This window comes from Scyliorhinus torazame, chromosome 15, assembly GCF_047496885.1.
Source record: "Scyliorhinus torazame isolate Kashiwa2021f chromosome 15, sScyTor2.1, whole genome shotgun sequence".
Classification (NCBI taxonomy): domain Eukaryota; kingdom Metazoa; phylum Chordata; class Chondrichthyes; order Carcharhiniformes; family Scyliorhinidae; genus Scyliorhinus; species Scyliorhinus torazame.
Genome location: NC_092721.1, coordinates 197,349,334 through 197,362,724, shown reverse-complemented (window position 1 = coordinate 197,362,724; position 13,391 = coordinate 197,349,334). Strand labels below are relative to the sequence as shown.

The following is a 13,391-nucleotide window of genomic DNA, read 5'->3' as shown; positions in this document are numbered from 1 at the left end:
GATTGGAGATCACAGGATAGTCACAGATGACGAAGGCCATTCAGGTCCCCCGTTATTGGGCTAAGATGGGGGTGTGGGCCGAGGTAGGGTCCTCCTTCAGAGGGTTGGTGCGGACTCGATGGGCCGAGTGGCTTCTTTCTGCACTGTAGTGATTCTATGCTCAAAAACCTTTGCTTCCCCTTATATTACACAAGAGGCACGGTGGTTAGCGCTGCTGCCTCACAGCTCCAGGGTCCCGGGTTCAATTCCGGCCTCGGGTGACTGTGTGTGTGGAGTTTGCACTTTCTCCCCCTGTCCGCGTGGGTTTCCTCCGGGTGCTCCGGTTTCCTCTCACAGTCCAAAGATATGCAGGCTAGGTGGATTGGCCATGCCAAATTGCCCCTCAAGTGTCCAAAAGGTTAGGTTGTGTTACAGGGATAGGGTGGAAGTGTGGTGCTCTTCCAAAGGGCCAGTGCAGACTCGATGGGTCAAATGGCCTCCTTCACACTGTAAATTCTATGATTCTATGATTATCCAACCTCAACAGTTCCAGAGCTTTTGCCTCAATATTTAACCTGGAAGGCAATTGCATGCAATGATTACTCATTGTGTGAAGAACTTTGAAACCTTCACTAAACAATTATACAACATTTACCTTTACTTTGCATAACTGGTGTCACCTTAAAATGCATTGTTTTATAAAAATAAAAGGTGCAGAGGATAGATTCTAGGCAGGTCAGTTGTTTATCATGTGTCGGTGCAGACTCAATGGGCCAAATGGCCTCTTCTGTACTATATTGTTCTGTGATCCAAGGATGATACCTGAACTGGTTATAACGATCAGGAAAAGAGGGAGGAGGCAGGGGCTTTTTCCTAGAGAACAAAGAAGGCAGGAGTGACCTGATGCAAGCTTTTTAAATTTTACGAACAGAATTAGTCAGTTTAGCCCCTCAAGCTTGTCCAGCCATTCAGTAAAATCATTCTTCATCTACACCCTAACTCTATATACCCACCTTTGCCCCATTTGCCTCAATGCCATTGGTTAACAAACATTTATCAATTTCTCTTAGAAATTTACCAATTAATTTGGTATAGTTACTGTTGGCAGAAGAGTTCCAAACTTCTACACAGAGCGTGAAGGATGGCAGAAGAGTATCCTAATTTCACTCTTGAAAAATCTGACTCCAATTTTTAGACTATAGCCCACTCTTAAACCAGTAAAATTAGTTTATCTCTATCTGCCCTATCTGTTCCTCTAAGTATCTTGAAAACTTGAATCAAATCACCCCTTAACCTTCTAACTTCCAGGGAATATACAACCCTAATTTGTGTCATCTCTTCTCATAATTTAAGCGTTGGAATCCAGGTATCACTCTGCTGCAGTGCCTCCAAGGCCAGTATTACCCTTTCTAAGAGGTGATGAAATGAAATGAAATGAAAATCGCTTGTCACAAGTAGGCTTCAAATGAAGTTACTGTGAAAAGCCCCTAGTCACCATTCCGATGCCTGTTTGGGGAGGCTGGTACGGGAATTGAACCCGTCTGCTGGCCTGCCTTGGTCTGCTTTAAAAGCCAGCTATTTAGCCCTGTGCTAAACCAGCCACGAGATACCCAGAACTGTTCACAGTACCAATGGCATGATCTAACCAGGACTTTCATTAGTTGAAGCATGACTTCTACTCCCTTGTATTTCAGACCTCTAAATATAAATGCTACCATTTAATTGGCCATTTTGATTATTTTTTGTGCATGTTCATGATTTTAATTATCTACGTACCTAACCTCCCACCTCAGGTCTCTTTGGAACTCTGCTATTTCTAGCAAGAAAACATTAACTTCGGGTGTGTCCAATATTAAGAGAAACTATGACCACAATGTGATTTGAATGCACAGATTTCTAATCTGGAGTCAGACATGCCACATTTGTGAGACAAGGAGCTGGATTCTCCGATCGCCCAGCCGTGTTTCTCGTGGTGTGTCGCCCGCTGGTGGCGGGATTCTCTCTTCCCGCCTCTTGTCAATGGGATTGCCCATTGAAGCTACCCCACGTTTCCAGGAAGGTTAACGGTACACTGCTGCCGGCGGGAACAGAAAATCCCAATGCTGGACAATTCTGGCCACGGTCTACAAACCCTGATTTCCCACACCACTCCTTTAGCCTCATGCTCACCTTCTTAATCTGCATGTCCTTATGCCAACTTGCATGCAACAACCCGATCAATAATCCAGAGGTTATAACCCTCAAGGTCCAGTTCTTCTATGCAGCTTGTTATTCTTGCAACTCCTGAACAGAATCTGTTGCCCGCTTTCCCTGTGTTGTTGGTCTCAACATGGTTCACAAAGAAGGAATCATCCCTCTCCTTCTCCAATATTCTCGCAAGCCAGTTTGAGATAGCCCTTACCCTGGCATAGGGTAGATAACGTACCACGTGGGACTCTCAATTCTACTTGTAAAGGATGCTACCCATCACCCTAATTATTGAATCACTGGAACTACTTACATTACACTTCTCCTCCTACAATCCCCTCCCACGTTTTAGGCAGCTTCCTGTTCCAGGGTGCAATGGTCAACATTCTGGCTGCCCTTCAGTTAGTTATCCTGCTCTCCCTTACTGGTAGCAAACACATTGCTGAACAGAGTCATCTTCTGCAGGTCCTCATTCTATATCTCTCTAGGGTGACCCTTTATACGTCATCAGTCACTCCAACCCCGTTCTGCGCCACTACCTTTCTACGAGGTGCGACTGAGGTCTGGAACGAACTGCCTACATGCTCCCCTCACTCCCCACCCCCACTCATGTGGCTGAATACCTCCAACTCACTGTAGCTAAACGATCTGAGCCAGAGATAGAGACATCTACCGTCAACATGCGCATTCAGGAGTTTCACTCTTTGCAAACTCCCACATACTGTAGTCCAGACACAACCATAGTCACAGTCCACATAATTTATATCTACTCTTGTTTGATGATTTCTTGTCCTTTTCTGCACACAAACTTGCTACGACATGGAGTAATTGAGACAGAAAGAAAAGAGACAAAAGCAGAGGTTTAAGTGGAAAAGAATAGAAGAATATTTTATATTAGGAAAGATAAAGTAAGGTGGGAAGAAGGTGTACAGCACAAACATGACAGACTAAGGCCATACTGTGCATGTTATTTATCACCTGTCAATTAAATTTTCACTTTAAAACTTGGAATAATCACAATCTAATTTTGAATGATTCCATCCCTGCCTCCATCCACTATTAAGTGATGATTACTTACTGTGAACTCCCCTGTGACAGCATCAAATCCAACATGTATCGTGTGCTCGAAATCGGAGGGTAGCGAGATTTCGGGTCGTTCCCTTTCCTTTTTCCTGTTAGCTGTCGGCAGAGAGATTATTTGTGAACAGTGTGAGGAACAGCAGGAAAAACATTTTAAAGATTAAAAAACACCAAAGTTGGACGAGCTTTTATCCAAAAGGGCCAGTGGGAGAAATGCAGCCTGGGGTAAGCAAGTAAGCGAGCAAGTGAGAGAGACACCCACAAAGAAATATGCGGTGATTTATATACTACAGAGGAAAGCAGACATGCATCATAGAAGTTGTATGATTGCTGTGCTCGTCTCAGCAGTAAAATAACTGAAATTATTCATGGTAAGAGTCATGAGTCATAATGTTCAAACTCTCTTGAAGAGCACACAATCAATTATGCCATTCTCATGTAAACAGTTTCAGCAATTTTCAGTGACGGCATAATCATCCTGCCACCCCCCTCGCCCCAACCCCAACGCAGTTTTAAAAAGTTGGAAAAAGAAAATTCCGCATTCACAAGAAAAAATATTTGGTTCTATTAATTGTGCAGTTTTCACCTACTGTTAACAAACTCAAGACTTTGCAGTTGATGCTTACCAACTCTGCCCACATAAAGCTGGGGTTGCATGGGAATCGGGCCCGCGCTATTGGAGGGTTGCAATCACCCACCTGCATTTACTGGGCCAGTAGTCGCCCCCTCCTCCCGGTATTACTCTTACTGGAGAGAAAGCAGATGGAGCACAATGGGCGAAGCTGAGAACACTCAGCAGCAGTCAAAATCCGCCATCCAAACTATCGGGCTTAAAAAGATCCAGAGAAGGCCTTCCACAAATGTTTAGAAAGCTGGGATAGACCAACTGAACCAGGGTTTCTCCCACAGTAGAAAATACTGGAGTCCTATAACCAGGTGGATACGTAGTGAAATTACAACATGAAACAAAAAAAAAAGAGAGAAGAATAAAATGCCACCCAGGGCGTTGCGTGCAGTCCCTGTAAACTGGTTCAGCTTGCTTCTCAACCGTGGTGATGTTTTTGCCACCACGATGGTCCCTCAGGTGAGTGCTCATGATTGAAAATCTCACACCTGGGATTTGGTTTCAAAACTGCAAAACCTACATAACTCTGTTTACAATATTGGATGCACGACCTGAACATCTCGCTCTCACTACCCCAGAACCAGAGAATCTTACAGCACAGAAGATGGCCATTTGGTCCCTGTGCTGACAATTGTTCAAATATTTATCTTTTGAGGCTATTATCAATTCGACCATTTCTGGCTCAGCCTTCCCAGTTCCAAGTATCCATTTTGTTCATTTACAAATCTCAATGTTAGGCTGGGTTATGGGGGATAGGGTGGAAGTGTGGGCTTAAGTGGGATGGTCTTTCCCAGGGTCGGTGCAGACTCGATGGGCCAAATGGCCTGCTTCTGCACTGTAAATTCTACGTTATATGTAATGTAAGACAGCTTTCTGTTGCTCACTCATACTACTGGAAATAGTATTTTGCTATTTATTTTATCAAACTGCTCAGAATTTTGAACACCCTTACCTGAACTCCTTTTAATCTTTCCTGTTCTAATTTGCGGTGAGACGGTGGCGTAATTAATGGTAAAGTCACTGGACTAGGGATCCAAAGGCCCAGGTTAATGACCTGGGGACAAGGGTTCAAATCCCACCATGGCAGCTGGTAGGATTTGAAAATTGAATTGAAGTCTGGTATTGAAAGCTAATCTCAGCGAAAGTGACCATGAAACGATCAGCGATTGTCATAAAAACACACCTGGGACTTCCAGTGACGACGGGCGGGAGGCAGCCGCGCGTTGGAGGGCTCCCGTTCGGGAACGGCATTGTCGGGGGTTAACACCTGGTCCCAGGGCCAGCGAAGGCAGTAAAAGTCGTGAGACAGCACAGAGGAGGGGAATGTCGAAGACCAGCAAACAAACGGCCGTGAAGAAAGCAGCTGAAAGTCCGTCGGGGAGTGGAAAGGTCACCGCGGGGTCACCAAGGAAAATGGAGGCTGGAGCATCGCATTGCTTACAGCTGAAGAAATAACTACGGTGATGGCTGTGGAATTCGAAAGGCAGTTTGCAAAATGCATGGAGACGGTGAGGAAGGAGATGAGGGAGGTTTTGAGTGCGCTGGTGGAGGCGATTTCCCCGGTGATGACGGCGGTGGCGAGCGCAGTGGCGGAGGTGCGAGAGCAAGGGGAGGCGCTGAAGGAAGTGGAGGAGACGTTATTGCAGCACGGTGATCAACTTGCCTCGATGGGGAAGGAGATGCGGAAGGTGATGGACATTAACAAGGATCTGCGAGGAAAAATCGAAGACCTGGAAAACAGATCCAGGCGACAGAATTTGAGGATTGTGGGGCTGCCTGAAGGAGTTGAAGGACCGAAGCCGACTGAGTATTTTGCCACGATGCTGGCAAAACTATTGGGGGAGGGGGAAGGATCCCTCCCAATCTGAACTGGATCGGGCTCATCGGTCATGGAGGCCTGTACCAAAGGCGAGTGAGCCGCCAAGGGCAGTGACTCTGTGCTTCCATAGGTACAGTGTGAAGAAGGTCCTGAGCTGGGCCAAGCAGAAGCGGGTGGTGCAGTGGGCTGGAGCTGGTATACGTGTATACCAGGACTTTACGGTGGAGCTGGCGAGGGGGCGGGCTGCCTTCAACCGGGTGAAGAGGGCACTGTACATTAGCAAGGTGCAGTGCGGCATTGTATATCTAGCGAAGCTGATGGTGACTTATAAGCTCAGGGACTTTTATTTTGGAACGGCGGAAGCAGCGGAGGAGTTTGCGAAGGCAGAAGGACTGTGGCAGAACTGACAAATTGAGAAATGGCCATGTACCGATGTAACCTCATGACTGTATTTTCTTCTTTTTTGTTTCACTGCGTGCGGGTGTAGGGGCTAAAGGAGCCAATGTTGTATATATTTGGACAAGGGAAGGGATGGGACTTTCACACGAAATGAGGGCTCTTTGGGGTGTAGGTGGATATGCGGGGTGTGTGCGCTAAAAGGGGATCTCTGGGCTTTCCTAGGGCCGGGCAAGGGGGAAAGGGACCCTGGCGGGGGCCTCCACGCTGGCCGGTTTAAGCCGGCCAGTGAACGGGAGTGAGGTGGGGGGAGGGGCTGCGGCCATCGGAGCCTGGCAGAACAGGGTCCGAGTGATCTAGCCGGGGTGGAAAGTTGGGGGAAGGAACCGAGGTTGGGAGGAGGAGTTTTACAAGAGGCAGTGGACAGGAGGAGCTGGAGACTTTGAGGGGGGGGGGGGGGTGTACAACTCTTGGGTATCATGTACGGTACTCTTTCAGAGGCTGGATGGCGTTGAGTGTGGGGGGGGGGGGGGGGGGGGGGGGGTGTCATGTACGGTACTCTTTCAGAGGCTGGATGGCGTTGAGTGGGGGGGGGGGGAAAGAGTGGACACTATAGGTCAATGGTGACCATGGGCGGTCCCGGACTCCTTTTTCTTTTTCTCCTTTGTTTTTTTGTTTCCACCATGGGAGGGTTTGGTTTATTGGATGCATATATTGACAGGTGGGCCGTTGTTTGGGGTGGTGGGAGGATGGGATCATTGGTATTGTTAAGGGGATTGATTTTGTATTTGTTACAGTTTACTGTTTGTGGCTGGGGTGTAAATTTTTGAAGGAAAATGTGAAAATGTAGAATTAAAAAAATTTTTTTTTTTTTTTAAAAACATACCTGGTATGCTAGTGTCCTTTGGGGAAGGAAATCTGCCACCTTTACCCATGCTTAGACTCACAGCAAAGTGGTTGGTTCTTAACTGTCCTCTGGAAAATGGCCCAGAAAGCCACAAGGTTCAAGGGCAATTAGGGATGGACAACAAATGCTGGCCTTGCCAGCAATACCCACATCCCCTGAAAGAATACAATTTTTAAAAAAGGGCCTGAGTTTCTTGGTCTCAATGCCACACATTCCAGTAACATGGTAGACAACCTTTTGTAATTATCAGAGAGTGAGACTGGAGGGGGAAAGAGGTGAGACAGCACAGAGTGGAGGAGAAAGAAGGAAAGTGCGGTGAGCAAGTGGAGAGAATGAGAAGAAAAAAAAGATTAGAAGCAGAAAGCATGCAGAGTGTAAATGCAAGAGAACAAGAGGCGAGGAGAGAAAATGCAAAAGAGGGAGGGGAATAGAGCAAGTGTGATAAAGAGGAAGACACCAAGAGAAAGAAACCCACGAGAACAACATCAATTGCATTTATATAGCACCTTATATTCCTTAAACATTTTACGACACTTCTCATACCATGCATTATTTGAAGTTATTATATTTAACAAAAACAGTAGCCATTTCGCACACAGCAAGATCCCACAAACAGCAAGAGATGACTGACCAATGGTTTTGATTGCAGATAAGGTGCCAAACTAGACACTGGGGAAACTCCTTGAAACATGCACTGGGGATCTTGCACCATTCAACTGAACAAGAGGATCAGGCAGACTTATTGCACCCTCTCATTGGGAGCTAAGTACCTCTGATAGCCAGCACCCCCCGCCCCCCCCCATTTAATACTACAATTACCAGCTGACATTATGTGCTCAGCTTCTGGAGTGAGGGTTAAACCTACACATTCTGACTCAGGTGAAAGTGTCACACGCAAGAGTCATCAGAAATGAATTGCCTCGCACCCATTCGGTTAATATTTTTCTGCATATGAAGCATGGATGACGCCAGGGGAAACTGGCTTGAAGGAGTTGCTGAGTCTTACAGTGGGCGAAGGAGATGGATTTACGTAGGAGCCAGTAACGTTGAGCCCAACAATGTGGGTGAGTGTTCAGCTTCAATTATGTTCGTTCACAATGTTCTACTCCGCTCCCTTGCAGGTAGTCCCCATGGAAACAACAGGAATGAGCAAAAAATGTAAACGCAATCAAAATACTTTCTTGAATAAGAGTCTTGAAGATGGTAAATCGCTCTTTAATAGGAATCACCAGCAGGGCTATTTTGACTTCATTTAAAAAAATATTGCGCAGAAAATATGCCGCACGGTAGCAGAATGGTTAGCACTGTTGCTTTCATCGTGCCAGGATCCCAGGTTCGAATCCCGGCTTGGGGCACTGTCTGTGCGTAGTCTGTACTTCTCTCTGTGTCTGCGTGGGTTTCCTCCGAGTGCTCCGGTTTACTCCCACAAGTCCCGAAAGACGTGCTTGTTAGGTGAATTGGCCATTCTGAATTCTCCCTCAATGTACCTGAACAGGTGCCGGAGTGTGACGACTCGGGGAATTTCACAGTAACCTCATTGCAGTGTTAATGTAAGCCTACTTGTGACAATAATAAAGATTATTTCACTTGTTAAGGAATGCTGTGTGACATCCTGAAGTCATGAAAGGTGCTATATAAATGCAAATCTTTCTTTTGAATGCATGCACCTTGCCTCAGTTGGTGTCCCTGGTTTCGCAACGTTTTTTCAAAACATTTAGAATTATAGTCATTAGGGCGCAGGAGGCCACTTGGCCCATCGAGTACTTACAGGGCTACAATGGGAGAGGGGAATGGAACCGATTAGATTGCTCTACAGAGAACAGGCAAGTTTATTTCCCTCAAGTGCCCATCCAAATTCTATTTGAAATCGGTGATCATCTCTACATCCAGCACTTTCATAGGCGTAGTGCTGGATTCTTCGGCCGAGCCCACCGCAAGATAGCCACAGGCGTGACGTACACCAAGTACAGGCCCATTGACCTCAGGCTGGAATTTCCGGTCGTTGGGTGGGCACGTTCGGAGAATCCCGCCCATAGAGTTCCAGGTCACCACCACTCACTGCATTAAAAAAATTCTTCTTTACGTCCTCCCCAGCATCTATTGCCTAAGACCGTCAATCTGTGCCCCTTAGTCCTTGTACCATCAGCTAATGGGAACAGCTTTCCTTTATCTTCTTTATTTAACTCTTGTCATAACTTTATACACCTCTTTAAAATCTCCCCTCAACCCCCTTTGCTCCAGGGAGAATAACCCCAGTTTCTACATCTAACTTTATAACTAAAATTTACAATCCCTGGAGCCATTCTGGTAAATCACCTCTGCACTGTCTCAAGGACCTTTATATCTTTCCTAAATACAATTAATTCTACAGTTGTCACCTAACCAGAACACAGGTTCAGCACCACATACCTTTATTTACAACAAAGAAAAGTACAGCACAGGAACAGGCCCTTCAGCCCTCCTAGCCTGCGCCGACCATGCTGCCCGTCTAAACTAAAATCTTCTGCACTTCTGGGGTCTGTATCCCTCTATTCCCATCCTATTCATGTATTTGTCAAGATGCCCCTTAAATGTCACTATCGTCCCTGCTTCCACCACCTCCTCCGGCAGCGAGGCACCCACTACCCTCTGTGTAAAAAACTTGCCTCGTACATCGCCTCTAAACCTTGCCCCTCGCACCTTAAACCTATGCCCCCATAGGTTTTCCTAACTACCCTCTCAACATGTCCTGCCACCTTCAAAGATCTACACACATGAACCACAAGTCCCTCTGATCCTGCGTTCTCTTTACACTGGTGTCTCTTCCTTTTAGCTTTCAGGTCAAAAGTTTCCCTTCTTGCTGCTAACTGGTAAGAGTAGTGTCCCTGGAATTCTGGACCCTGAGCACGGTGGCGCAGTGGGTTAGCCCTGCAGCCTCACGGCACCGAGGTCCCAGGTTCGATCCCGGCTCTGGGTCACGGTCCGTGTGGAGTTTGCACATTCGCCCTGTGTTTGCGTGGGTTTCACCCCCACAACCCAAAGATGTGCAGGCTAGGCAGGTTGGCCACACTAAATTGTCCCTTAATTTGGAAGAAATGAATTGGGCGCACTAAGTTTATTTTTTAAAAAGGAATTCTGGACCCTGGAGTCGTGAACCATGGTGTGCGGATCAATTTTTTCAAGTCTCTTCATAAATGCTCCTCACAAGCCGAGAACCTCCTCCGGCCCTATAATCCTCAATCCATTTGTGCTCCTCCAATTCGGGTCTCTTACCGATCCAATCTTCATCACTGCACCATGGGCAGATATGCTCTCAGTTGCCTATGCTTCAAGGCTCTAGAATTCCCTCCCTCAGTCCGTTCGCCTCTCTCCGTGGTCACTCCTTAGAATTGAACTCCTTGCTCAAACATTTGGTCACCTATCCCGATATCTCCCAATATGGCCTGGCGGTACAATGTTTGATTATGGTTCTGTGGCTTGCTTTTGGGACATTTTATGATGTTAAAAACAATTTGTTAGTGGGAGGCTAAACCCTGCGCTGTCCGCATCTGGCATTATAGTCATGCTTGTGTCTTCACATAAACAGGAATTATGGGAGAAAGGTAGACCCTGTAATCTTGAAATTGTAAATTAGCCGACTTGTCAATAAGCCTTTTTGTTTCTGACTCAGAAATGGCTCTTTATAAATTCAATGGCATTTGACACTGACTGAAGCACTATGGTTACCACTAGATGGTGTCATTTGCACAAAACATTTTGTACTTCAATTGATACAACTCATGGCATTAGTAGAGTATAGCTCAGGGTTCGTCAAAGTGCGGGTCGCGACCTGCGGGTGGGTGTTGGGAGGGTCACCGAGCGATTGTTTGCGGCGTTCCTGATTGAGGGAGAAGCGCCCAACAGCCGTTACCGGCATTTTATTGAGAATGGTGGCTGCTGTCGCCTTTTAAATGAGAAGGAAATGAGGCTGTGTGCAGTCTTCCAGCCATAAGCGGCAGCAATGAGCAGGTCACACACTCTGCATGTACTTAACGTCAAATGCCCTGTATGTATGTGCCTTTGGCAGCAACTCACGGAGGAGAACTTCTTCCATTTACTAGCTGCTGTGAAGATTAATCGTTTTGTTACAAAAAAGAAAGACAAACAGAGACATAAATAGGCAGAGTACCTATTGGCTAAGATCTCACATCTGAATCTGGAGAGCACTTTTCAGGAGAGTCCAGGGTAGGACAGAGCAGTGCTGTTAGCTCTGCAGAGAGCTCCAGGGCCTCTAGTTAACTTTAACTGTGGAAAAGGGCAGTATCAAGGCAATTTATTATGGTATGGTTTTGCCAACTCTGCCAATGCTACTAAGGATGCAAAGCCCATGTGTGTTAAATGCAGGGAAGTACTGGCCAATGAAAGGAGTAGTTTCAGATTTTGAAAGAGAAGTGGTGGGTGAAAAATTCCTTTTGAGGTTGAGACCCCTTAGTCAGTTATTAACTTACAGCTGACCCCAAATGAAAAGATTACATTGCTGTATCTGATCTGTGACATCACATTAAAAACACGCTAAAGCCCACGAGACTCTCAGCATTCTAGAGTAGCATCTCCCAGCAATATCCAGCGCTGAGTAAAACAAGCATTTCTTTGCTATTACCCTTCAAGATGACCTACACGAGATTGGATTTTCTGTTCTCACAAAGATGAAGACGGCACCTGGTGTGCACATTGCCCTTTCCTCCTCTAAACCTGATTGGAGTGAGATCGTGAGGACCAAGCAGGCTTCCCTTTCGCATTAAAGATAAGCGAAAGTGGTGTGTGTCGCGAAGGTCGGCCAGCGTGGGTCCCGGGCAAAAAGGTTTGAAAAACACTGTATAGTTTATACAGCACCAAATACGCTGGGACACTGCAGTCAGGGGAATGTGACAGAAAAACCTAAAACCCTTGCTATTCTAATAATTGTCTCCTTGCCGGTCTTAAAAAAGTGGCAACAGTGGTATTCGCATCTACGTGATGGTTTTATTAAAAAAGAGATTTACCAGTAAACTTTAGCTATTCCTAGCTTGCACAAACAATCCAGCAACTAGATTGGGCAGAAGCTAACATAATGCAGTGCAGGTTTCTTGAATACATAGACACACAATCTCAGCGTGAGAGTGAAGCCTTTGTTATAGCTTTTGTTGTTCATGCCCCTCTTGCAATACATAGGAGTTGGATTCTTTGGCCGCTGCCACCACAAGACCGCCACAGGCAGGACACAGACCACATAAAGATCCAATGACCTCGGGCAGGAATCTCCAGTCACCAGTACCAGCCGGAGAACCCCGCCCATAATCCTTAGTAAAATAACAGCCTGGATTTCTGTCTGTGGGTCGGGTGCACACAGTCTGGTAAATCCGGCAGGAATTGTTGTGGGCAGGACAGAAAATATGACCAGTCAAAAGTCCATTCTATGGAAGACTTCAGATGGGAATTTCTGGTCCCGATGCAGGTGGGACTGAAAATCCTGGCCCAAGTGTCAATTGCAGACTTTACCGCATTGAAAAAAAAACTCATCCATAAAAGCCCATCTATTACATTTACATTCCTTCAAGTACATAAAGCCTTATAGCAACACACATTTCATTCAAGCACACAAAGCCCTAGTCCCATTTCAAAGAGTCTATAACCACTTGGAGCTCTCAAGCAATCTGTGAAAGGGCAAGCTCCTTATTGGTTGTGAAATCAGTCAAAAAGCTGTAATCCAATGAGTTTGACAACTAACGTGTTGTGCACTTTTTACACATATATGCCTGCTTTTTTTAAACAATTCCAATGGGTGCCTGACGTCCCCCGACCCCCCCAAACATCATCACCAAACAAAGGGCACCTAATCTCCCACCAAAGGTACATTGGCTATCCAATTGAAGCAACAAAGCTGTTACTAGGTCTACCACGCACACTTCAGGTTGCAGACTCCTGGACTATCAAATTCTGACTTGGATCGGAGGCCAGCTGCCTCAGTGAAATTTGCACACAAAGGTGGGAAGTGCGATGTTCAGGGGCGGGCTTTGCGATTTTTGGGTACTCTATTGTGCCACAAATCCAGGCCTCTGATTCACTAAGGCTTTTCTTTTAAAGGAGTCTCCAGAATTCAGACTCCTATAATTCACCGGCTCGAGTAGGTTAAATAAAGTACTTTCACTTCCCAAATGTGATCATGCCCTCAGGATGTGCCAAAGCACTTTACAATCAATTAAGCAATTTCTTGAAATATACTTACTGCTGTAATGTCAGAACTGCAATTTTTGCAAAGCAGGTTCTTGCAAAGAGCAATGAGATTAATAGCTGATCTGCTTTAGCAATCTTGTGAGAAGGATAAATATTGGCCTGGGCACCTGCTAGTTGATTGTCGTCCATTTCCCTGTGGGTGACACTGGGGCCTCAACTTTTTACAA

At 46.0% G+C, this 13,391-nt stretch overlaps 1 protein-coding gene across 4 annotated transcripts in view; it reads right to left on the bottom strand.

Moving 5' to 3' along the window:
• The window catches only part of pak1 (p21 protein (Cdc42/Rac)-activated kinase 1), a 242,206-nt gene that overhangs the window by 53,880 nt on the left and 174,935 nt on the right, over positions 1 to 13,391 (bottom strand). For all 4 annotated transcript variants that reach the window (XM_072477377.1, XM_072477375.1, XM_072477376.1 and 1 more), the window contains one exon: positions 3,245 to 3,345. In XM_072477377.1, the coding sequence (XP_072333478.1) occupies positions 3,245 to 3,345 (101 nt within the window). The remainder of the gene's footprint in view (positions 1 to 3,244; positions 3,346 to 13,391) is intronic.